Source organism: Antechinus flavipes, chromosome 1, assembly GCF_016432865.1.
Source record: "Antechinus flavipes isolate AdamAnt ecotype Samford, QLD, Australia chromosome 1, AdamAnt_v2, whole genome shotgun sequence".
Lineage (NCBI taxonomy): Eukaryota > Metazoa > Chordata > Mammalia > Dasyuromorphia > Dasyuridae > Antechinus > Antechinus flavipes.
In genome coordinates this window covers 710,892,900-710,916,984 of record NC_067398.1, presented here as the reverse complement: position 1 = coordinate 710,916,984, position 24,085 = coordinate 710,892,900, and the positions used below count along the sequence as shown (strand labels likewise).

General features: G+C 45.0%; 2 protein-coding genes across 4 annotated transcripts in view; both read left to right on the top strand.

The window, feature by feature from the left end:
- TPST2 (tyrosylprotein sulfotransferase 2) overlaps positions 1 to 3,684 on the top strand; it is a 65,477-nt gene extending 61,793 nt beyond the window's left edge. For both annotated transcript variants that reach the window (XM_051973034.1, XM_051973035.1), the window contains 3 exons: positions 114 to 164; positions 2,022 to 2,069; positions 3,149 to 3,684. In XM_051973034.1, the coding sequence (XP_051828994.1) occupies positions 114 to 164; positions 2,022 to 2,063 (93 nt within the window). In that variant the 3' untranslated portion in view covers positions 2,064 to 2,069; positions 3,149 to 3,684. The remainder of the gene's footprint in view (positions 1 to 113; positions 165 to 2,021; positions 2,070 to 3,148) is intronic.
- Positions 3,685 to 7,487: 3,803 nt separating this feature from the next.
- TFIP11 (tuftelin interacting protein 11) lies at positions 7,488 to 23,890 on the top strand. Of its 2 annotated transcripts, none has more exons than XM_051973031.1 (13): positions 7,488 to 7,814; positions 9,990 to 10,208; positions 11,751 to 11,901; positions 12,183 to 12,339; positions 13,536 to 13,663; positions 14,288 to 14,440; positions 15,494 to 16,015; positions 16,146 to 16,252; positions 18,626 to 18,794; positions 19,779 to 20,022; positions 21,589 to 21,731; positions 22,060 to 22,225; positions 23,475 to 23,890. In XM_051973031.1, the coding sequence occupies exons 2-13, from the start codon at positions 10,000 to 10,002 to the stop codon at positions 23,828 to 23,830; spliced, it is 2,505 nt and encodes an 834-aa protein (XP_051828991.1). In that variant the 5' UTR covers positions 7,488 to 7,814; positions 9,990 to 9,999; the 3' UTR covers positions 23,831 to 23,890. The 2 variants fall into 2 exon arrangements, with proteins under 2 accessions (XP_051828991.1, XP_051828990.1); XM_051973030.1 differs by lacking the exon at positions 7,488 to 7,814 and adding an exon at positions 7,897 to 8,020.
- The last annotated feature ends 195 nt before the right edge of the window (positions 23,891 to 24,085 follow it).

Genomic DNA, 24,085 nt, shown 5'->3' with positions numbered 1-24,085 from the left:
ACCATCTATTAATATTGTTTATTGCTGTTATGGCCTTGCTAATGAATTATCTGTAAGATGGCCAAACATTCAAATTCTGATTTACTATTGCTTGATTTTTTTTTTTCCCTTAGGTCATGAAAGGAGATTTTAAAACACCAGCAAATCTGAAAGGACATTTACAGGTTAGAAGTCGAGTAAATAAATTTGTATAATTTTTATTATTTGTATATCCAACTCGTATAATGGAAAGGACATTGTCCTGGGGGACACAAGCTGGGGTCAAGGGTTGTTAGTATTTTATTGTGAACCTTGGGCAAGGTACGTAATTATTCTAGGCTTTAATTGCATCTTAAAAATAGTAAAATTGAATCCCTGCCATCTCTGACATCCTTGTTCTAGAGCCTCCTAGGTCTGTGTTCCAAAGCCCCTCCCAGACCTCGTATTTCCTGTCCTGAGACCTTTCATAATTCTTATATTTTGTGGTCTATATTCTAATGTCTTTTCTATTTTTAATATTTCTATGAGTCCGTCAGACTTTTAAGCAGACTTCTTTTTTTTCTGTCTTTCTCAATTTCCTGGTTCTCTATGGAAACCATTGAAAAGTTGTTCTTCCTCTGCCCATTCCCTCGCCCTTCCCATTAGAATTTGATCCCGGTCCTTATCTGGGTTTATTATACAAATGAACTCAAGTTTGGGAGGGGTTCTTCGGATATTATTGCGGAAGAGAAGATCCACCTGTCATCATTCACAGGCAAGATCTACGGCAAGATCTCATTAATGCTTTGCCAACCTTAAAGAGCTAGAAAATGTGACAAGGTGACGGGCAACCAGCCGCAGTCAGCAAACATTCATTGAGCCCTTACTGTGTGCTAGGGATTGTGCTAATCCTTAAGTTATCAAAAATTTATGAAATGCTTGCAGGCACTATGTCTGAATTGATTCGGGGATCAATCATTCACTTAAGGAACAAGTGCTGCTTATCGTAGTTCTACAATGTACCAGGAAATGAGATGGGTGCTAGGGATACTGAGACAGGAAAATGAATGGTCTCTAATCTCAAGAAATTTATATTTTGTAAGGAGAGAGTATGTATGTATATGTATGTAAATATATACATGTAGATGTATACACATATAATGCACACACATGAACTTATACAATTACATATGTATATATGGATACTTTCATATATACATACCTATGTGTATAATTGTATACTGTATATTGTTTATATCTTATGTGTATATATATATACATACTATATAGGTGTATGTGGATATCCATCCATCTATCCATCCTTCCGTTCATCCATTCATTTATCTGTCTATCCATCCAGCCATACATCCATCTATCCATCCATGCATCCATCCATCAATCCATCTATGCATCCATCTATTTGTTCTCTCTCTCCTTCCTTTCTTCCTTCCTTTCTTCCTATCTATCTATCCATACATCCACCTATCCTTTCTTTCTTTCTTTACTTCCTTCTTTCCTTGTTTTCTTTCTTTTTTCTCTTTCCTTCCTTCCTTCCTTTCTTCCTTCCTTCCTTCCTTTCCTTTCCTTCCTTTCTTCCTTCCTTTCATTTCCTTTCCCTTCCTTCCTTCCTTCCTTCCTTCCTTCCTTCCTTCCTTCTTCCTTCCTTCCTTCCTTCCTTCCTTCCTTCCTTCCTTCCTTCCTTCCTTCCTTCCTTCCTTCCTTCCTTCCTTCCTTCCTTCCTTCCTTCCTTCTTTCCATCCATCCATCAGCACATTTTGCAATGATGGGAGGTATTTCACAGAAAAAAGAGAGGCAGGCTGACTACACCAATGGTATCAAACTCATTTGGAAACTGATCCCAGCTGCATATTGACTTAGAAAACCACAAGTTTTCATGATCTCTGTTGTCTTTCCTTTTTATTTATTTTGTTATATGTTTTCCACTTCATTTTAATGTGACTGGGGTTCCCCTTGGGAGTTTTGCCATGGCTGGCTGAGTCACCATCTCTGGTCTACACTACAGTTGAGTGACTTTTCTCTTTCCCTGTTCTCTCTTCTCACAGGTGAATCCAAACACCACCTCTTCTCACTTACGAAGCGAATGATTCCAGGTATGGGGCAGGCGGGACTCTTGTTGAGACTCTAAAAGTTTGCCGGCTCCTCTGCTGGGCTTACAAGAAAGTGGAATGGGTACCCCCTGAATCATTGTGCCCACTGGATCTTCCCTGACCACCTGGGGTCCTTGAGCTTTCCTGCTCCCTTCACGGAGGAGCGAGTTCTTAATTATTGTCATTCTCTCTATGGTCCTTCTCAAGACAAGAGGTCCTGTGGGCACAGGAGTCTGTATGAATCGAACCCTCGTCTTGGGGAGGATCCCACCGGATTGAACTCCTGGTGCTTTGGCAGTTCTGATTTCCCTGAGCTCAGAGAGAACCAAGCGGAAATCCTGCTTCAGACCCTCATTGGCTCTGGGATTTTAGTTACTGTACCTCATTTGACATTCTTTTCCTCCTCCGATAATAGCAATAATGTAACTCCCAGGGTTGCTGGGAGAGCCAAATGAGATAGTATTTGTAAAGTGCTTTGTAGATCTTAAAACACTTAAATGCGCGCTTATATAACATAATTACATAATTTTATTACATAAAACATATGCATATATTTTATGCACAGAGACATAAAACTTATGCATACACCTGATCCAAGTCTTGCCTCGGACATCCTGTGCTGGCAATGGGACTCTCATCTCTTGGCCCATCCCCAACCTCTATTCCCTAAGCAATTCTGAGTCTGATTTGTAGAAAAGGTGTCCACCTGTCTGGGGAGGTTCCCCAAGAGGTTCCTCACTCCGTGGAAATTATATCAAGATTGCTTAATATCTGACATCCCTTGTTCTCAGGCCCCTCCAGCTTTGACATCCCCTGTTCTAAGGCCCTCCCAGCCCTAACATCCCCTGTTCTTAGGCCCTTCCAGCTCTGATACCCCCTGTTTGAAGGCCCTGCCAGTCCTGACATCCCCTATTCTAAGGCTTCTCCCAGCTCTGACATTCCTTGTTTAAAAGCTCCTCCCAGTCCTGAATCTCTACTTCCGTCAGGAGACTAGCAAGTGGTTCATCTGGTCCCTCTGCCCATAGGGAGTGTTAATTTGGCGGCTTTTACTGTGTGACTCACAGGCTTCCCTCTCCTTTCAGGGCTCTGCAAATGGCTTTTCATTTAACAACCAGAGAAGAAAGTTTGCAGCTGACTGGGAATCGGATCTCCAAGCATATTGCTTGCTATTCTCACCAATTCAGGACCACTCTACGGGGAACGTCTTTGCATTTCTTTGCAAAATCCTCCGATCTTTGAAACTTCCTGGGGAAAAATGAAAAAGAAAACAAAAAAAAATCTCAATTCTGTCCCTCACCGGGAGACTCTATAGAGGAGAGAACCTGGGGGGAAAAACTCAGGTTTCTCAATGTAGACCTTTTATATTGATTTCGTCAACTTGAGAATTTTTTTTTTTAATTGTATCCGGAATGGTCTCTATGTTCTCCTCGGATTTCAAAACTGAAAGGGGCTGGTTTGGAGGCCTTAGTCATCAAAGGAAGCCCCGCAACATGGGCCACCGTCATCCTTCCTTGGTTGAGAAATTTCAGAAACTTATTTAAGAATTTAATATTATGGGGCAGTTTGGATACATTTGATCACTTTATTTCCCATAAATAAAATATTGTTTTAATACCAAGAGTGGAAGTGTCTTTTGAAGTATAACGATGTATGTGTCTCTATTGCATTTTCTCAACTAGTTTATAAGAAGGTAATCGATATGAAAGCGCCTACTATGTGCCAGGTACTGTGACAGATCTGAGGGTAGAAAAAATGTATGAAGAATGAAATCATTTTTTTCTGTATAAACAATAACTTTATTATAACTTGATGTGCTGAAATGCAAAAAAAAAAACTACTTTCAGCAACAAAATACAAAAAGTATCTGAACATTAACATCCGTTGATTAAAAAAAGAAGCCGGCCGGTTTGATGTAAGGGTTTATACATATATTACGAATTTTCTAAATCATATTCATCCCAATACTGGTCTTAAAATCATCGTAAAATGTGTTTATTTCCAAAACATTAATCATTCAAGTTAAACCTTAATTTTAAACACCAAATACAGAATTAACTGGATCACTATGAATGATGACGTCAAGTAACTGAAAAATCCCCATAAGTCCATTCACTGCAAACAGAAAGTAAGCTGTTAGCCTAATGAATTCAGCAAACATTAAGCACCTAATATGGGCAGAGCACTGGTTAAATTAATGTTGATCATTTATAGGATGCTCTGTGTGTGTGTGATGTGTGTGCATGTGCGCACTTGCATTTTTCTAATACATTAAAACCGGTGGCCAGTATCACTGAATTAATTTCAAATAAATGAAATTAATACTCCGAATCTGGATAAGGTTTAATCTGGACGGAAATATTGATTTTAAACTGAGAAACACTTTTATAAGGAAGTAATGATCTCAGAAGAATGAATAATATTTATTTATAATGAGTTTACAGTCTAAAGGCAAAGTAGCATTGAAGAGACCAAAGCAATCCCTCAGCTCCACGACAGGAGATAGTGGACAGACAGGCCCACTGACTGGAGGCCTCTTTGGGCCTCAATTACCTCCCAAATAACATGCAACATGAGAAGATTATACTAAATGAGGTATATGAGGCAGCTGCATGGAAGAGTAGAAAGACACTAGACTTGGATTTAGAAGGACTTGAACTTCGACTTCCCCTGTTCTAAGATCCCTCCCACTTCTGGCTTTCCATGTTCAAAATATCAGAACTATAAATATGATTCTGAGAAAGCAAAGGGTCAGGAAGATCTGAGTTCGAATCCTCTTTTAGAAATTAGTTGTGTGACCTTGTGTAAATCATTTTACCTGTCAGCCTCAATTTCCTCATCTGTAAAATGGGAATAATAGTGCCCATTTTGTTTTTTTGTGAAGATCAAATGAAATTGTATTTGTAAAGTGCTTTGCAAACCTTAAAGCACTTCATAAATTCTAGCTGTTATTGTTTTCTTTTGTTTTTGTTGTCAGTCAGTCCTGTCTGACTCTTCCTGACCTCATTTGGGGTTTTCTTGGTAATAATGCTGCAGTTCATTTTACAGATGAGGAAATTGAGGCAGACCGGGTGAAGTGACTTGCCCAGGGTCTCACAGCTAATAAGTGTCTGATGCCAGATTTGAACAAGGGAAGGTGATGAATCTTGCTGACCCCGACCCAGTACTTTGATATTCTGGCCTCACTAGTGGCCCTAACATCTAACTATGATTCCATGACTATGGAGAGAGCTTTTCATCCCTAACAATCATGTTTTCTGAGCTGGAGCTGGAGAGGGCTTCATAAGCCATCATGACCTGCCTCCTTCCTCACCCGTAAAATATCTGCTATGGAAGACCTCAAAAGTAAATGAGGGCTTCTCATTCTGAGGCAGATGTTTTCCCCTTGGCTCTGCAGCTTGGAGACAATCTGGGAAGGCCAGCTGGGCTCCCAGTGACCCAGAATATTCATTGTTAACGCATTGACCTTTAATCTAACAATGCTGATTGAAGCTAATTGGATCATTGTATTTCAAGTGCCTTTGGCCTCCAACCAACCAACAAACAAGCAGAACCAGCCAACAAACATAAACTAGAACTTTTAACGCGACCTGATGGAAGTTGGGAGACCCTGGAGGTGGGGATGAGGAGGAAGGGAAGTTCCCTCTGTCCCTCTGTGTGTCTCTGTCTCTGTCCGACTCTCTGCCATCTGGAGAGTGTGAGAGTTAACAATGATTTCTCTCCCAAATATAGGTCACTTAACATTTAAAGAATCGCACATAAGAAAGTTCAGAAGGAAACTCACACTGCAAAGTTTGAAAGTAAAGCATGAATCTATTTTAAACTTGAAAAAAGTCAACATTGTGAAATGATTTGAGTGACCTTTATGCTTTGTATTTAGAAATGTTCTGGGTTTAGAATTTTTTTTTTAATGCAAAAATAAGGGAGGGGGAAAAGAGAAGAGAGACAAAGAGAGAGAGAAAGAGAGAGAAGGTAGAGAGGGAAAGAGAGAAGAGAGAAAGAGACAGAGGAAGGGAGAGAGAAGAGAGGGAAAGAGACAGAAAAAAGGAGGGAGAGACAGGAGAGGGAAAGAGACAGAAAAAAGGAGGGAGAGACAGGAGAGGGAAAGAGACAGAAAAAAGGAGGGAGAGACAGGAGAGGGAAAGAGACAGAAAAAAGGAGGGAGAGACAGGAGAGGGAAAGAGACAGAAAAAAGGAGGGAGAGACAGGAGAGGGAAAGAGACAGAAAAAAGGAGGAGAGACAGGAGAGGGAAAGAGACAGAAAAAAGGAGGGAGAGACAGGAGAGGGAAAGAGACAGAAAAAAGGAGGGAGAGTGTTGAGGTCTAGATTAGGGGTACCTAAATGAAATTAGGGTTTAGTTGAGGTCTAGTGGCAGGTTTGGGGTACAGGGAGTCAAGCAAAGCTTCCCTGCAACCCCCTCAGATTCGGCGCAAGGATATGGCGGCAAATAGTATCTAGTAGCCGTGCAAGTCCCCAATAAAAGCATTTATTGGCCCGAGAGCTAGATTGATAAAAGAGGTTTATTATTGGGTTTGGAATAAAGGGGACAGGTGAAGATGGAGATAAGGAGGGCCCTGGACAGAGGGTCCTCACAGTGGCTGCCATGTTTGGAATCTCTGCAAAGAGGGGTTCCCAGCGGGGCCTTTTTATAATAGGAGACTTAGCTCGAGGGGCTTTGGATGTAGCCCCAAAGTTGGCTCAGATCCGGGTGGGGCTGGGACAGGTCCGGATCTTCTATTGGAATTCAAAGGGACCAGGATTTGTGAGTTAAAGGGCATTTTACATGATTGACTAGGAGAGGCTGGGAATCTAGAAAGGCATCTTTCCCGCATCATTCCCCCCTCAAGCAGTTGGAACTTAAATTCATTTAAGGAAAAAGACACGGGGCAAAGTCTCTTATTGAATTGAAGATTTTCTCCTTCCAGGATTTTCCAAATTCGGGGGTCCCCTCTTCAAGAGGAGAGGGAAGGAGAAAAAAGAAGGGAGACAGGGAGGCAGGGAAAGAGAGAGATAAGAGAAAGAGACAGAGAAAGGGAGAGACGGAGACAGAGGGAGACACAGAGAGGGGAGGGAAAGAGACCCAAGAAGGAAGGGAGACAGGGAGATAGAGCGGAAGAGAGAAAGGAGAGGGGGAGAGACAGAGGGAGATACAGAAAGGGAGAGATAGAGAGACAAGACAATGACGAGAGAGAGAAAAGAGGAGGAGCTATTCTGCCCCTCCCTCTCCCAGCCACAGGGGTCCCCTCCAATGTCCCCACCCCTCCCTCCACTCCCGTCACCCCCATTCCCTCTCCCCGCCCCCCCCCTCCGAGAAAGCCCAAACAGAACCGTCCCGGCCGCCGGGTTTTATTTGTCTCAGGCTGCGGGGAGGCCCGCGGAGCCGCGGCCGGCACCCAGCAATCTGGGGGAGGGGAGGGTCGGACCGCAAGGACAAAGCCCACCAGGCCGGGGGGAGGGGACGGCCTGTCGGCGCTCCGGGGGCTCAGCACCCACTTCCCCGAGATGGGGCCGTTTCTCAGAAATCACCGGGGCCAAGGAAAGAATCAGGACAGAAAGCCCCCCAGTCGGGACTTGTACAGTGGAACATGGAAGTCAGCCTCAGGTCGCCAGCGCGCCCTTCCCCTCCCCCCGCCCCATATCAAGGTGGTTAGGAAAGTGTTTCGCTAACGGCCTCATTTTCACATCCACTGGAGGACCTCCAAAACCATAGAGATGAGGCCACTCTAGGGCGAGCTTCGCTTATTCCCAAGGTAACCACTTCCGTGTGGGGGCGGGTATGTTAACGTCACTTCCGGCGCGCCGAACTCGGTCTTCCGTTGGCGGCCAGTTCCTGTGGTGAACTCTGGGCTCGGGCCCCGGGGCGGTCGGGAGGAGGCCGGAGCTAGGGAGGTGCCGGTGGTGGTGACAGCGCAGTGAGGATCCTCTGAAGGCAGACCCGGGTCCGGGTCCCCTAGAGGTAAGGGCGGAGCTTGGGCGGCCGAGGCTGGGGACCGTCAGGCCGGAGCACTACCTGGAGGAGGTGTCTCCAGAAGGTCCGAGGGCCGGGGGTCTGGAGCTGGGGGAGAGTCCGGAGGCCGCGGGGGACGGGGCTCACCCCGGGAGGAAGCGTGTTCCCAGGACTCCAGATCCAGTGGCCTTCCCAGCGCAGCAAAGAATGTCGGAGCTGGGAGTGATCTTAGAACAGGGAATGCCAGAGCTGGGAGGGAGCCTAGAACGGGGAACATCAGGCTAGGAGGGAGCCTAGAACCGGGATGTCAGAGCCGGGAGTGATCTTAGAACAGGGAATGCCAGAGCTGGGAGGGAGTCTAGAACGGGGAACATCAGGCTAGGAGGGAGCCTAGAACGGGGAACATCAGACTAGGAGGGAGCCTAGAACGGGGAACATCAGGACTAGGAAGGAGCCTAGAACGGGGACGTCAGAGCCGGGAGGGACCTTGGAACTTGGATGGGGAGGCATTTTGCTCAATGGTTACCACCAAGCCGGAGTCAGTTGCAGAGTCTAGATAATCTGTCATCAGGCTGGAGTCATTTCTGAACGTGTCCGAGGGGGTCTGGCTGGTGGGGTTCCCCCGCGCTACCCAGCTGCCCTAGCCCACTGCCCAAAAACACACCCGGCGCTCTTACTTTGCGGAGGAAGGGACTGAGATCACTTCCCTGTCAGCAATGACAGGCAGATGTCAGCGTCAGAAAACTCCCCACGTTAGAGCCTCTGTTATATACATATAATAAAGTGAGTAATAGCAAGATTTTTAAAATTGTTTAAGAGTGTTTCATCGGAGGCTTTCTTTGAATCACACACATGCTTAAGACCTGGAATGAGCCAAACAAATGAAAGCACTTGAAGATTTCTCAAAAACAGTCTATTACCTCTGAGTCTTGTTTCTGCTGTTATTTCTTGTGGCTTCAAACAAGCCTCTTCCTCTTGGATCTAAACTTGGAAGTTTCCTTGTCTTTTGCAAAATCAGTGATGGACTTTAATAGCTTCTATTTTTTTTTTTAAACTCTTAAATCCAAGGCTTTCCTTCATTATACCACACTGCCCTCTTTTAAGATGTTTACCTTCCTTTCTCCAGTTCCTTCAATTGATCCTTGCTATTTGCTGAGGTTCCACAAGTGTCTCCTGTTTTGTTTGTTGCCAGGGTCAGTAGTTTTTCAAAAAATAAGCTAATTGATGTGCCTCCAATTTATTGAAGTTCTAAAGTTGTGTAAGACTGACATATTTGGTTATCTGGGTGGAAAAGGGGCATGACTGAGATCTTCAAACATTTTAAAGAAAATAAAGAAAAAACAAGGATACGGTTTAATTTTTCTTGGTCTTTGAGAGTAGAATTATTTCGATGTAATGGGCTGAAGCTCTTGAGTCGTTTCACTGAGGTCCCAAGCACGTGAGACTCAATAGCAATTGGATGATACTCTATTAATATATGCTTGGAGAAGGAATGGCCCCGCCCACTCTCTGTGCAAGTTTTGATGTGTTGTATAGGAGGTGATGTAGAGACGATTTGGTGGGTGGAGTGAGAGAGGCAGAGGCGCTGCTGGCCGGATTCAGGTTGGAGCTGCTCTCACTTCCTATTGCCATTCCCCCTCATCTCCACAAAGAATAAAGATCAAGTATTTTCCCTTATTCTGACTCCAGCTGATTCCAGTATACTCTGGGTACTAAATGCAGTCATCACATATTTCCAATGAATGGAAGGTACAAGAAGGCAGATTGCACCTTAACATAGGGAAGAACTTTCTACTAATTAGAACTGTTTGACATTAGAGTTCATTGTGAGCAGTCAGGAGCTCATTATCAGGCTATTTTTTCAAGAAGCAGCCAGAGGGTCACATGTTGTATGACTGTACAGCTGTAGACAGGCTCCGGGCTTAAGGGTTGTCACAGGGTCTTGCATTTTTCATCTCTTTCTCTTTTTCTTCACCAGGATTACCACAATGTCGCTGTCTCATCTCTACCGAGAGGGTGAAGGAGCCATTGATGAGGAAGAAGATGAGATGGAGAACTTCGAGATCACGGACTGGGACCTCCAGAACGAATTCAATCCGAACCGCCAGCGCCATTGGCAAACCAAGGAGGAGGCCACGTACGGAGTCTGGGCTGAGCGCGACCTTGAGGACGAGCGGCCCAGCTTTGGAGGCAAACGGTATTCGGGTTTACCATCCAGGGTGGGCTGCTTTAGCGTACAATTGGGCGAATTAGATGTAGCCAGCTGTACTCTTCTTCTGATTCACAAGCTAGAATATCACATCTGGGTCATGTTCAGCCAGTTAAGGTCAGCGTCTGCTCTGGGTTTCATTGCAGGGCAGGGCATCGTTCGTTAACATATTGATTATTGGTCAGTGGACTCTACTGATTAGAGCATGTTGATATTGAGGTAAAGACTGGGTATGCATTCATTCCTGCAGCCACAAATTATGAATCTATGAGTAGGTGTATAAACCATTCAAAGAGAAAGGTCCTTAGAGACCTGGACTAAGAACTATCATTTTACAAATTCTGATCAGCATTCATTCATTCATAAAGCTTCTGTTAAGGGGAGTCAGCTATTGAAAGAATTGTGTGAGATGCTGAAGATAACTTAGAGAAGCAGCAAGGAGAAAGTTCCTTCCCTTAGAGCAGGGGTACTCAAACTACGGCCCGCGGGCCAGATGCGGCTGCTGAGGACGTTTATCCCCCTCCCCCAGGGCTATGAAGTTTCTTTATTTAAAGGCCCACAAAACAAAGTTTTTGTTTTTACTATAGTCCGGCCCTCCAACAGTCCATTATGGTGTTGCATAATTTGAGGAATGGGAGAGAGTCTAAACTGGCTTTTTCACTGATGTGTGTGGTTAGTTACTATAATCACTTCAAGAGTTCTAAGGGTTCTCCTGGCAGTGAGTCACTAATGACGGCTTTATACGTGTGAGGTATCGTGACAGAGACTTTTATGTTAGTTGATGGCTTCTCATGTCCCACTCTGTTCTGCCAAGTGACTTTTAATTCTTTTCATTCTTGAGATTTTCCTAGCTTCTCTTGACTGCTCAAAATAATTGTATTTATTCAGTAAGAAAATTGGATTAAATGACATTTGTCAAAGTGTCTCTGAAGTAGGTAATTTGTAAATCCCTCTCATGTTTATTGTGGCATTAATTTCTTATGTCCTTGAATATTCATATTGTTGATTTCATGGTTGTGCAGTTTTCTAACGTTTTGCTTCGCAAGTGGTTAAAGACACAATATGTTATTAGCATAATCATTTCCCCATGTGAATTGTTAGTAATGGTTCTGCTTTCTTTGTCAGAGCTTTGTTCTAGAAGATTCTTTTCATTTGGCTATTCTCATTGCCATGGTCATTTAGATTCGTGGAGGTTTTTTGAGTGGAGCAAATTAAATGGACTCAAATCCTTTGGATCTTTGATTTTTTTAATTAAAATTATTATTCGCGAGGTTTGCATTTGAATGTGTGGCAGAGACTTGGATTTTTTTGAATTAGACTGTATTCATTGTGCTTCAGAGATGGCTAGTTTACTAGGCTGACAGCTGTTTGGTTGGATTTAAATGGGTTAATCATCTTTTAAAATGAAACTTTTGAAAGCTGCATTTCCTATGAGGCCTTTTCTCATCTGTGATTGCGGTGGCACCTGCCAGCTGAACAGGCTTCTCTGAGAGCAGTCTTTACACTCACTTCTTTTGGGATATATTTCAGCTCCAGAGACTTTTCTGCTCCTGTGAACTTCATTAGTGCTGGACTGAAGAAAGCTGCTGAGGAAGCGGATGAGGAGGATTCGGATGAGGAGGAAAAACCGGTTAAGCAGGAGGATTTTCCTAAAGATTTTGGACCAAAGAAGCTAAAAACAGTAAGGTTTTGCCAGACAGTTGGGAAGGGGCTCACATCCTCACAGGATCTTGCCCAGCTTATAGCTAACAGCCTTGTAGTCCAGGCTTTGAAGTGCTTGTAGTCAATCCAGGAGGGAAGAAGGGGCACACCAGATTTTATTCCGACAAGGTCCCTTTCATTTGGGGTTTTTAAGAATGCAACTACATTTCCTCCCAATTCTCCATTGTGTATTGCAAATAAATCTCTGGTTCAGGCAAAACTTTTCAGGTCTTCTTTCTTTTTTCTTTTTTATCTCCTCAGGGTGGCAATTTTAAACCTAGCCAGAAAGGATTCGTAGGGGGAGCCAAGTCTTTCACGGATTTTGGCAGCTGGGAAAGGCACACCAAAGGAATAGGCCAGAAGCTTTTGCAGAAGATGGGTTATGTCCCAGGAAAGGGCCTTGGGAAAAATGCACAAGGTAAGTCAAATAGGATGTGAATAATTATTTTCTTTCCCTTTTAATTTTTACTGGGATGTGGCATTGAAACATGCTTGAAAATTGAAACTCTAGAAGAGAACTAGGTGAATATATTTATAGAATATATATTATGACATTGTTAATTTAGAATAAGACCAGGAGAGAAATCTATCTAAATTATGGAAATCCTAGATTGCAGATTGTAAAAAAAGATACTTTGATTATTTCCAAATATTGATTTTATATATATATATATAATTAGGTCATTACTGCGTTGTTAACGTTCGCTCATCTTCCGTTTTGTGTCTAGCTTCCTGTGACTCTATTTGGAATTTTCTTGGCAGAGATACTGACGTAGTTTGCCTTTTCGTTCTCCAGCCAGTCACTTCGCTATTCTCTCAGTCTTACTTTTCTCATCTGTAAAATGGGCATAATAATCACACCTACTTCACGGGGTTGTGGGAAATAAATGAAAAAGCATATTATAAAGCTCTTTGCAGACCTGGAGGGCTATACTAACTTTGTTACCATTAATGCGGTTTGGCATCTTCTCTAAAACTTATTTAGAGTTACCTAGAGGTGTGAGAGGATGAGTGAGTTATTCAGAAGAACCTAGGTGTTCCCCCTCTGAGACTATCCCTCTATCCCCTCTGTGTTCTGACCTCGAACCTACACTGGGGAGGAAGCCTGGAAACCCAGGGTCTGTTAGTGACTGTCAGCCACCGCTGGAGATGTCACTTCCTCTTGCTTGGCTTCAATCTCTTTAAAGTGAGACAGTTGAACAAGATGGTATCTGGTCCATCCCGGGCCTGTGCTCCCATCATTGGGGTGGAGGTGGTGGGGGTGATGAGTCTAAATCGTCTTCCTTGCCCTGGCCTGTTTGCTTGGATGTCAACCACTGCCTGGATCAGCTTGCAGAGATGTGTAGATGTGGACCACTATGTGGCTCTGTTTCTATTCTTCCTCCTTTTCCTCTTCTTCCTCTTTCCCCCTCTCCGTTCTTTGCAACTGGGATTAAATGATTTGCCTAGGGTCACACAGCTAGTAAGTGTCTGAAGCTTGACTTGAACTCGGGTCCTCCTGATTCAGGACCAGTGCTCTATCCATTGAGCCATCTAGCTGCCCCTATTTCTTCTTTAAAGGGCTCCTCTGCTGAGCCACGTCACCAAGCTGACATTCTCTATGCATTTTGACAGGTATCATTAACCCAATTGAAGCCAAGCAGAGAAAAGGCAAAGGTGCTGTGGGCGCCTATGGCTCAGAACGGACCACTCAGTCTGTACAAGATTTCCCTGTGGTTGACTCGGAAGAAGAGGCTGAAGAGGTAACTTGGGAGGCCGGAGGGAGGCGGCTGGCTCTTCTGCAGAGCTGGCTCCTTGGGAGCCCCGGAGGTCTTTACATTATCTGCTGCGCCACCCGGGACGAGGCCCCTCTATTTCCCTAGTTCTGTGGGTTCAGTCATTGGGTAGTAAACCCTTTTGGCTTCTCCTGCCGAACAGTTGTGCAAGCCTTGACTGTCAACAAAATCTTGGGCTGCCAGGATTTGTCTGCAAACTGTCTTTGTCTTTGTTTCCTTTCTGGAGAAGCTGTCAACATAACATACTGTTTCTGATTCTTGTTGGATTTGCTGGGCGTGTGATACAAACTGCCGTGGGAGGAAGCGTTCTGCCACTTTGGGGCATCTGCTGCCAGTGTTCCATGGATTTATTTTCTTGGGATGTCGTAGGTCGGGGAGCGTTACCAGTGGAGGCTGAATCTCTTCCAGCAGCCTGACAGTAATTGTCATGCTGTGAATCAGTCCTTTCCTTTTCTAGACTGACCTAATCACTTTTTTTTTTTAAGGTGAAAATAGTATGCTTTAATCTGCATTCAATCTCCATAGTTCTCTCTGTATACCGATGCCCATTTTCATTTTCATTTTATTTTATTTTCTAATCGCTTTTCTCAGGAGTTCCAGAAGGAGCTCAGCCAGTGGCGGAAAGATCCCAGTGGGGGCAAAAAGAAACCTAAATATTCCTATAAGACTGTTGAAGAATTGAAGGCAAAAGGCAGAATTGGCAAGAAACTCTCTGCCCCCCAGAAGGAGCTTTCCCAGGTTAAGGTACAGTGAATTTTGAAAATGGACTTTATCCTGAGATTGTCTAGAATGAACTCTGTGTCTCGTCATGTGGGTTTAGCTTTTGGAACAGCAGACTGTGGGGAGGGCGTGAGCGTCTGTCCCTTGGAAACGGGATGAGCCTCGTTCCTCTGGCTCTGAGAACAGCGCCAGATCCACCAGAGCCACGCAGCAGGCGGGTGGGAAGGTGGGGGGCCAGACTGTCCCGTTCCCCGTTACTAATGCGGTTAGTGGTCTCCAAGAGCTTATATTACTCTGAAATTCTCTGATTCAGCCATCTACAGATTTGTGCTCATAATGGTAACAATTCACAGCAGCCCAGTTTGAAATAAGAGATTTGTATTTAACTAAGAAAACAGGTTAACTTGTCATGTTAAAATGGAAAACTGGCTATTTCATTGGGAGGAGTCTTGAGTTTGAGCATATGTGGAAAAATTTTTGGCATGCCCTACTCCAGTCCTGGCCCTGGCAGGTTCTGGCTGCCCGGTTTTCAGGGGCAACCAAGGGCTAAGAGGTTGTGGCTGAGGAAACCCTCAGGGCTTCTCACAGGATTTTCCAGAAAGTTCCACTGGTCAAACTTAGGTAATTGAGAAGCTTTGATTGGTGTCCACGTTTTTGATGGCTCAGTGCTGAACTTCACGCCAGAAGCCCGACCTCCTGTTTGGGACAGTTTCTGGCGTGTGCCCGGCCCGTCATGGAGCAGTTCGCCTCCCTTCCCAATGAAGGCTTGGGCCGGGCCCCCTCCAGTTCTAAATCTGCAATATGACAATGCGCATTTCTTCAGAGCATTAAGTTTATACAGCATTTGTCTCACCATGTACCTACAGGATGGGTGGTGCAAATGGGACACTGAAGGTCGGGTTAAGTGGCTCAGCTACAGGCACAAGTAGGAAGTGTCTGGGGCAGCTGGCATCGGCAGCCAATGCTCTCGTCCCAAGGTCGTCTTTGCCTAGAGGGTGTTTGGGGACCAAGCCCCCTGGGGTAGCAGGGGGAGGGGCTCCGGCGCTAATCTCACCCTTTCTTCTGGTGGCCTGCCAGGTGATTGACATGACGGGTCGAGAGCAGAAGGTTTATTACAGTTACAGCCAGATCAGCCACAAGCACAACATCCCTGAGGACGGTGTCCAGCAGCAGCAGCTGCCACTGCCGGGCAAAGACGCCAAGCCGCAGGCCTTTGCCCTGCCCGAGTTGGAGCATAACCTCCAGCTCCTCATCGACATCACGGAGCAGGAGATCATCCAGAACGACCGGCAGCTGCAGTACGAGAGAGACATGGTCGTCAACCTGACCCACGAGCTAGAGAAAATGTCCGAGGTGCTGTCCCATGAGGAGACGGTGATCACCAACCTCAGCAAGGTCCTGGAGATGGTGGAGGAGTGTGAGCGAAGGATGCAGCCCGACTGCCGGGACCCGCTGACTCTGGACGAATGTGCCCGGATATTTGAGACCCTCCAGGATAAGTACTATGAGGAATACCGCATGTCGGACCGCGTGGACCTGGCGGTGGCCATCGTCTACCCACTCATGAAGGATTACTTCAAGGACTGGGATCCCCTCAAGGTCAGTGCCGCCCCGGCGGGGGACACACGGGCGAGTGGCTTTGGGCTGCCCTTTCTGGGGAGGAGGTATTAGCTGATGCTCATGGATGGCCCACGTTCTCAGAAGTGTCCCTGTGTCCTTTTGTGTTCAGGACTGCACTTATGGCACTGGCATCATCGCCAAGTGGAAGAGCCTTTTGGAGAATGATCAGATCCTGTCCCACGGGGGCCAAGACCTTGCGGCGGATGCTTTCCACAGGTGACACGAGCAGTGCGCTGCTTCCCTGGTGCCTCCTGGGGGTGCTCGGGGCTCTGAGCCTGCGCCCCAGGCCAGTTGTCCTGTGATGGGGCGGCTACAATGGCAGCTTCCCTTGCTGCTGGGCTTTTAGAGATCAGAACTGGGCCACCCATGGTGGTCTCATTGTTCCTAGAATACTTCTTGTGTCTTAGAATGAACCCTGGACTTGTAGCCAGAAGGCTGAGCCACAGGCCTGGTGCTGCTAAACCCCTGAGTAGCACCTGCATTACTCCATACCCTTTGCCACCCAGCCCAAACCACTCTCCAGAGTTAGCAGTGACATCCTGGCTGTCTCATCTCCCCTCTCCTCCTGGGGCCTCCCTCCATTCTGGGGCTTCACTTTCACATTTCTCTGTCCTGATTTGCCTTCGCTCTGTCTCATGATCCCCAACTCCAAGTTTTCCTCAAAGGTCAATCCCACTACATTGAGCCTTCTTGTGCTCTTGTCTCTTGACCCCTTTGGCAGTGGTAAAACCCATGTCTTTCTCTTTCTCCTTCCTTCCCTGCCTTCTCTCCCTCTCTTTTGAAATCACATAGGTCTAAAAAGGAAAAGACTATTTTAAATTTGTTTATTTATTTTAATATGCTTTGCTTTATAAATCACGTTGGGAGAGAAAAATCAGAGCAAAAGAGAAGTGAACATAGCATGTGTTGATTTATATTCAGTCTCTCCTTAGATTTTTTTCTGGATGCAGATGACATTTTCTGTCCAATGTCAATTGAGATTGCTATGGATCAGTGATCCATTAAGAAGAACAAGTCTTCCATTGTTGATCATCACACATTGTTACTATTATTGGGTACAATGTATTCCTGGTTCTGCTTGTTCCACTCACATCATTTCATGTAAATCTTTCCAGCTCTTTCTAAAATCAGCTTGTTCTTCATTTTTTTATAGAAAGATAATATTCCATTACTTTCATGTACCATAACTTATTCAGCTGTTCCCCAACGGATGGGCATCCACTCAGTTTCCAGTTCCTTGCCAATATAAACTGGCTGATACAAACATTTTGGCACATGTGGGTCCTTTTCCCTTCTTTATGATTTCCATGGGATACAGATCCAGTAGTGGCAGTGCTGGCTCAAGAGCTGTTTTAATGAAATAAGTATCACCCTTTTTAAGAATTTTAATAGTATTTTATTTTTCCAATTATATGCAAAGATAGTTTTCAACATTTCACCTTTCCAAAATCTTGTCTTCCAAATTTTATCACCTATTTTTTAAAAAATCCACAGATCTCCTAAAAGCTATCCAGAACCCAGGTTAAGAAACCTTAATCTGTTCCCCAAGAAACTCATCATCTCCCATAGTATTAGCTATTACCTTTGTGCAGCCCCAATCTCCTCCCTGAAATCCAGTTCCACACCACCAGTGGCCCATTATATATTAGATGCTTCACCATGTCCAGAACTAATTCATCTTAACCTTCTCTTTCAAACTTCCCAATTTTTGTTGAAGAGCACATTGTGTTTTAGGCTCCTAAGTTCATAACCTCAGGTTTACTCTGGACTTCTCAGTCTCCCTCCCCTCATTTGCCAAGTTTTGCTATTAGGATATAGAATCCCTCCCATCTGATTCTTCTCCATTCCCATAACTTCATTCACGTCATTATCCCCTCCTGCAGCAGTGTCCTTGCTGGTCTTCAAAATGTGTGCCTGATTATCTTAGTGCAGACCTGGCCATGTCACCCTCTCCCAGTGACTTCTCACTGTCTCTAAATCAGCTCGACGTCCCCCTGGTTAGCTGTTAAAACCCAGCTTCAATCTCACTTTCCAGCCTCATTGGGCCTGACTGCTTCCTGTCCACTGAGATCTGCCTCGTGGCCTTCTCTGTTCTTCACAAGTGACCCTCCACTTGCTGTGTCCATGCCTTTGTTCTGGCCGTCTTCTGGGCCTCCCTTCTGACCCCTCAGAATCCCTCTCTTCCTGTAAGATGGAGCTTGAGCCCATCTGCATGATCCTCTTCTGATTTCTTCAAGGGTTAGTGCCTTCTTTCCCAGAGTACCTTGTATTAAACTACTCTGTCTGTTTGGATTTATTAACTTTATATTTATTCGGTGTATCATTTTATGAGTGCTTATCTTCCCCGTAGAAGGTCAGCTGTTTGCAGGCGGTCTCTGGCCTCAGTGCTAGCACTTGGTGCCAGGGGTAAAGTGAGCTTAAATCTGTTGCCCTTTCAGTGCCCTGTTTCCTGAACTGCCGTGTGCTCTGTGTCTGTCCCCAGAGGTGACAGGTTGCCTCTGTTGGTGTCCATCTGTTTTCAGAGAGGTAGAGGTGGCCATGGGCTTTCTTCTAATTCCATGTAATTTACTTCCCCTTCTGACTCTGTAGGCTCATCTGGGAAATGTGGATGCCTTTTGTTCGAAATATCGTAACTCAGTGGCAGCCAAGGAACTGTGACCCGATGGTGGACTTTTTGGATAGTTGGGTCCATATTATTCCGGTGTGGATCCTGGATAACATACTGGACCAGCTCATCTTCCCCAAACTGCAGAAGGAGGTAGAGTGATCAGGCCTCCATCGTAGCCTTCAGCACCCCAGAACCCTGCGAACACAGCTGTGGCCCTCGAATGAGGGAGCTCTCCTGTGTTTGCCCCCACCTATTTCTCACCTTTTGCTTGTTTAGTTTGTTATGAAAACTTTCTAATCAGCCTTCCCTTGGGCACTCTCCCCTTTCACTCATCCCACACTCACTTCCAGATTCATCTCGTAAAGCACGGTAATTATGTTTGTGTCACTTCCCATGGCCAGATAAAGCCAGAGGCTTCAGTCCTGCATTCTGGGCCTTTCCAGTCTGCCTCCAGCCCCTGGATCAAGCTTCTGAGTGACCTCCTGAACTCTGAATTTGTTCTTCACTTGTGTACTTCCTCACCGTCTGCTTGTGCTGGTCCCAGACCTCGAGTGTCCCTTCCTCCTCTTCTTTCCTTGGCTCCGTCCTCTCCATTCCTTGAGGTTTTCCCTCCTGAGCAGGGACCTCTCCTCCTCTGAACTCTTAGAGTGTATCTGGCTACCCCGCTTACCTATCTTAGTTTATCTGCCCTGTCTAGGTCAGGCTATCCTGGGGAGTGGAGGAGGCAGGAGATGTTCCAGGGGAGATAGTCTTGTTATCTAGAACCAAGAAGGGAAATGGGCTGTGTCTTATTCATCTCTGTCTCCTTTGGTACTTGGGACAGAACTTGGGTGAGGGGTGGAAGGACCGGCCAATTTTTTTTTAAGTTGAAATGCCCATACTTGCCCGTTCTGCCTTGGCTTGCCCTATAGAATTGGCAGCCTGCTTTTCGCCAAGATTGTGAGGATTACTATAAGTACAAGGTCAGAACTTTAAGCAGAAGCCTTTTTTGTTGGAGAAAAAGCAGGTTCAGAGTGGCCTCCTGGACTTGCTAAGACTACCTCGCCCTCCCTCATGGAGGTGACAGAATGGCTCTGAAATAAAGGGGCAACTTCTCCCTCAGGTGACTCTGCTTTGTCTTGCTTTCTTTTCTAGGTTGAAAACTGGAATCCTCTGACAGACACTGTGCCCATCCACTCATGGATACACCCCTGGCTTCCACTCATGCAGTCCCGCTTGGAGCCTTTGTACTCCCCGATCCGTAACAAATTATCTAGTGCTCTGCAGAAATGGCACCCCAGTGATTCCTCGGCCAAGCTCATCCTCCAGCCCTGGAAGGATGTGTTTACTCCGGGCTCCTGGGAGGCTTTCATGGTCAAAAACATCGTGCCCAAGTTAGGTGAGATGATCGGAAAGATGGGTCCTGGGGGTGGACAGCTTCTGTGTAGGGGCTCCCTAGGACCAGCCTCAAGTCTTAAGATACAAATTTTTGCTGCTTATAATAATTATATCTTATAATATCCCTGTTATCTATAACTGTTTACATTTAAAAAATTTTATTGACATCTTTTGTTGTGACACAAACACTTCCTAGCAAACACATGCGTTTCCTAGTACATTTAGTAACTGTCACTCAGCCAACCTTTGAGAAACTACTGTGTGCCCGACACTGTGCTAAGCCCTGACCTTAGAATACTCCCTCCAGATAGTTTTATCACTTGTTACATAAGAGTTTGGGTCCTTTGATATTTATAAGTCAGTGATTAATACCGATGGTTGTACTGGGCCCTGAAATCGCCCGCTTCAGCATGCTGATGTTATTTAAATTGTAGTAATTATTGTGTGTGTTGGCTCTGGCTATTCTCTATCACTTTGAAAAAGTTTTACTAGTTTTCTTTAAGTTTTTAATATTCTTTATTCTCTCTTTATGTAGTCAGATATTCCATTTATATGCTTTAGTTTGTTTAGCCATTTTACAGCTTTTAATCTAACAGAATATTATCATCTCCCTCCTAAATCAAATGCAGCTGGGTGCCCCAGGGGATAGAGGGCTGAACCTGGAGTCAGAAAACCTGCCACAGACATTCATTAGCTGTGTGACATTGAGCAAGGAACTTAACCTGTTTGCCTTGGTTTCCTCAATTTTAAAATAGAGATCAAAATAGCACCTACCTCCCAGGGCTTCGAGGATCAAATGAGATATTTACAAAGTAGCACATGAGCACATGCCTGGTCCATAGTAGACATGATATGAATGCCTGCCCTTGTACTTATTTTCACTATCAATTTTCTAGGATGCTCTAACTTATTCATAGGATTGTAGATTTAGAACTGTTAAATGCTTCATCTAATCTGACAATCTCATTTTATAAGTCCCCCTTGCCAAAGATCACAGAGCTTCAGTAGCGGTCGTAGGAGTTGATCCCAGGTGGACTTTATAGCCAGTGTTTGTTCCACACTGTTGCTGCTTCCGTGATGAGGCTGCCCATAAATCAGTCCTAAATCTCTACTTCTGACTCCTCCAGCTTGAGGAAGCACCCTAAGGGAGTTCTCTCACTAGTGCAATCCCCTTCCCAATGAAAATTTTTCTCTGTATTAGTTCCCTCCAGCAAACATCTACGAACCACTCTGTGCTGCACTCTTAACTGCACCTGCTTTGCCTTTTTTATATATTTACATTGAATATTCCTTAGGGTAGAACATCCATTAGAATTCTTAAACTTTGTGCCCTCTTCTTACTTTAAAAAAATCTTGGAATAGCTTATTCTTAGATTAAAAGAAAATTGGTTTAAAATCTACGTGTAAAGCTTACAATTGATATTTAAGGCAGACCACTTCTCCTTCTAACAGTAATGGACTTGGACCATTACTAAGTCCTAATTTTTTTTTTTCTTGGAGAACCTCACAGGGTCATATTAGAGCCTTCATTAATCTCATTTTACTGTTTTTCTTTTCACTCTTCCAGGGATGTGTCTAAATGAATTAATCATTAACCCACACCAGCAGCACATGGATGCTTTTTATTGGGTGATTGACTGGGAAGGGATGATCTCTGTCTCCAGCCTAGTAGGACTTCTCGAGAAACATTTCTTTCCTAAATGGCTTCAGGTATGTTTATAGCACAAAGACCTAATTTTCTACAAGAAGAGAAAATCAAAAAAAGGATGTGAAGAGCCTGATCACAGGACTGAGAATCAAGTGTCCTGGAGTCAGTAAATGTCAAATTGACAAATTACAAATGTTCTAGAGGCTAGGGGGCTGGAGTAGGTGTGACTCCATCTCTGCAAAATGAAATTGGGCTAGTGACGAGTAGAAGACATTGCAGTCATTCAGCTGACCTTTAACTGTACTGCTGTGACTGGAGACGAAGGGCCCACAGTCTGAACGTTCTGCCTGGGTCTGCGGCCCTGCGGTGATATTTTTGGTTCCTTGCTAGGTTCTATGCTCCTGGCTCAGCAATAGTCCAAATTATGAAGAGATCACCAAATGGTACCTGGGATGGAAGTCCATGTTCTCAGATCAGGTTTTGGCCCATCCATCAATCAAGGACAAATTCAACGAAGCACTCGATATCATGAACCGGGCTGTGTCTTCCAATGTCGGTGAGTGGGTCGGCCCCCTTTTTCCAAGGTCTGGGATGGGGAGGACTAAGGAACACTTCTAACACTGCTTGAGGGTTCCCAAGCTGGAGCTTCCTTGTTATTTGCTGCCCTCGAAGAGGAAGAGACTGGCCAGAAAGGCCTCTTTACCATAGACAGGAACTCTGCTCGAGCGCTTATACCATTTCTCTCTGTCAGTCTCTACCCTACTGGCCTAGGAAAGGGTACTAGACTTGGGGTTCACAGTCCTGTCTCTTGTCACTGGCTGTGACCTTAGGCAAGTCTGTAAAAAGGAAGTAATGATACACGTAAGATAGGGGGAAGATCAGATAATGAAAGATAGGTTTCATTTAAAGAGTGCTTGGATTACAGAATGCTTTCCTCACCACACTCCTGGGAGTTAAGTGTTATCATTATTTCCATTTTACAGGTGAGCGAACTGAGGCAGGGGGTGGTGAAGGGATTAGCTTATGCTCACAGGCAGTACTGAAGCTGAATTCAGCCTGGCATATTTAACCAGTATGGCACCTTGATTTGTAACCTTGATAAAGTGCTACTTCAAATATATGTCTGGTCTAAACGGGTCCTGGCTGGAGTTGGCTGCAGAGATCTTTGAAGAAGACTCTTACACTACTGTCGATGAGAGCTTTTAAGACACACAGACCAAACCCTAGTCAGTGTTTTATTAAGTAGCCTTACCATTAAAGCTATTTTGTTTCATATGAAGCCCCCTCAAACCCGTTATCATTGGTAAACAAAAACATGCAGATTTATTTTCTTTGTAACTAGGAACTGGCTCTTAGCATGTTGGTTTGCAAAGCACTGTACTTAATGGTCACAAGAAAATCTGCAGCCCTTATTTTTTAGCTGAGATGGGCTCAGAGATCTGGGGGATTTGCTTCTGGTTACCCAGCCATGGAGGGGCAGGCTTAGCCTTTGAGTCTTTTCTGCTTATTGAGCGCTGACTCTCAGCTTGGCCTTTCAAATACTATCATCCCATAGGCAGTGGCCTTTTTTGGATTGGATGTGAACCTGCCAAGCTACTTGTTTATATTTCTTCCAAAGGGACAGGGCTGCATTTTATTTCAGAACTTTGGTTCAGAGCTAAACTTCAAACAGCTAACAGATGGGGCTTGTCAGGAAGTTTGTATTAACCCCAGGATTAGGTGAACACCTCACTTTCTGTGTTTCTCTCTTTCCGAAGCACTTCCTCATTCTCACATCTATATTTTTTCCTGTTGTGCCTTCACAGGGGCCTACATGCAGCCTGGAGCCCGGGAAAACATTGCCTATCTCACCCACACAGAGCGGAGGAAAGACTTCCAGTACGAGGCCATGCAGGAGCGCCGAGAAGCCGAGAACATGGCCCAGAGGGGCATAGGCATGGCAGCCAGCGCGGTGCCCATGAACTTTAAAGACCTCATTCAAACAAAAGCTGAGGAGCATAACATTGTTTTCATGCCTGTTATCGGGAAAAGGCATGAAGGGAAACAGCTCTATACGTTTGGGCGGATTGTGGTCTATATTGACCGGGGAGTTGTGTTTGTGCAAGGGGAGAAGACTTGGGTGCCCACTTCCCTCCAAAGCCTGATTGATATGGCAAAGTAGGGCACGGCTCTTGGGCAGGAGAGTTGTAAAAAGGATATATTAAAGACTTTAAAAAAAGAACTTACTGGGACCCCACTGAATCCGTGATAGGCCTGGTCACGGCCAGACCGGGTCTTGGGGAGTCCAGGTGGGACAGCCCTAGTAGCCCAAAGTCATACCGCACTCATCTAGTTAAGTGATCAGTCAAATTGGCCAAGCTTCCTAATCTAAACCAGAAGCCATCTGAGGGAGGCATGGCCCAGAACTGAGGCTGTC

Coding starts and splice junctions, on each gene's coding strand:
- TFIP11 (XM_051973031.1), top strand. CDS start 10,000: ATGTCGCTGTCTCATCTCTACCGAGAGGGTGAAGGAGCCATTGATGAG. Junction 13,664..14,287: donor CGGAAGAAGAGGCTGAAGAG/GTAACTTGGGAG, acceptor CGCTTTTCTCAG/GAGTTCCAGAAGGAGCTCAG. Junction 21,732..22,059: donor TCTTTCCTAAATGGCTTCAG/GTATGTTTATAG, acceptor GTTCCTTGCTAG/GTTCTATGCTCCTGGCTCAG.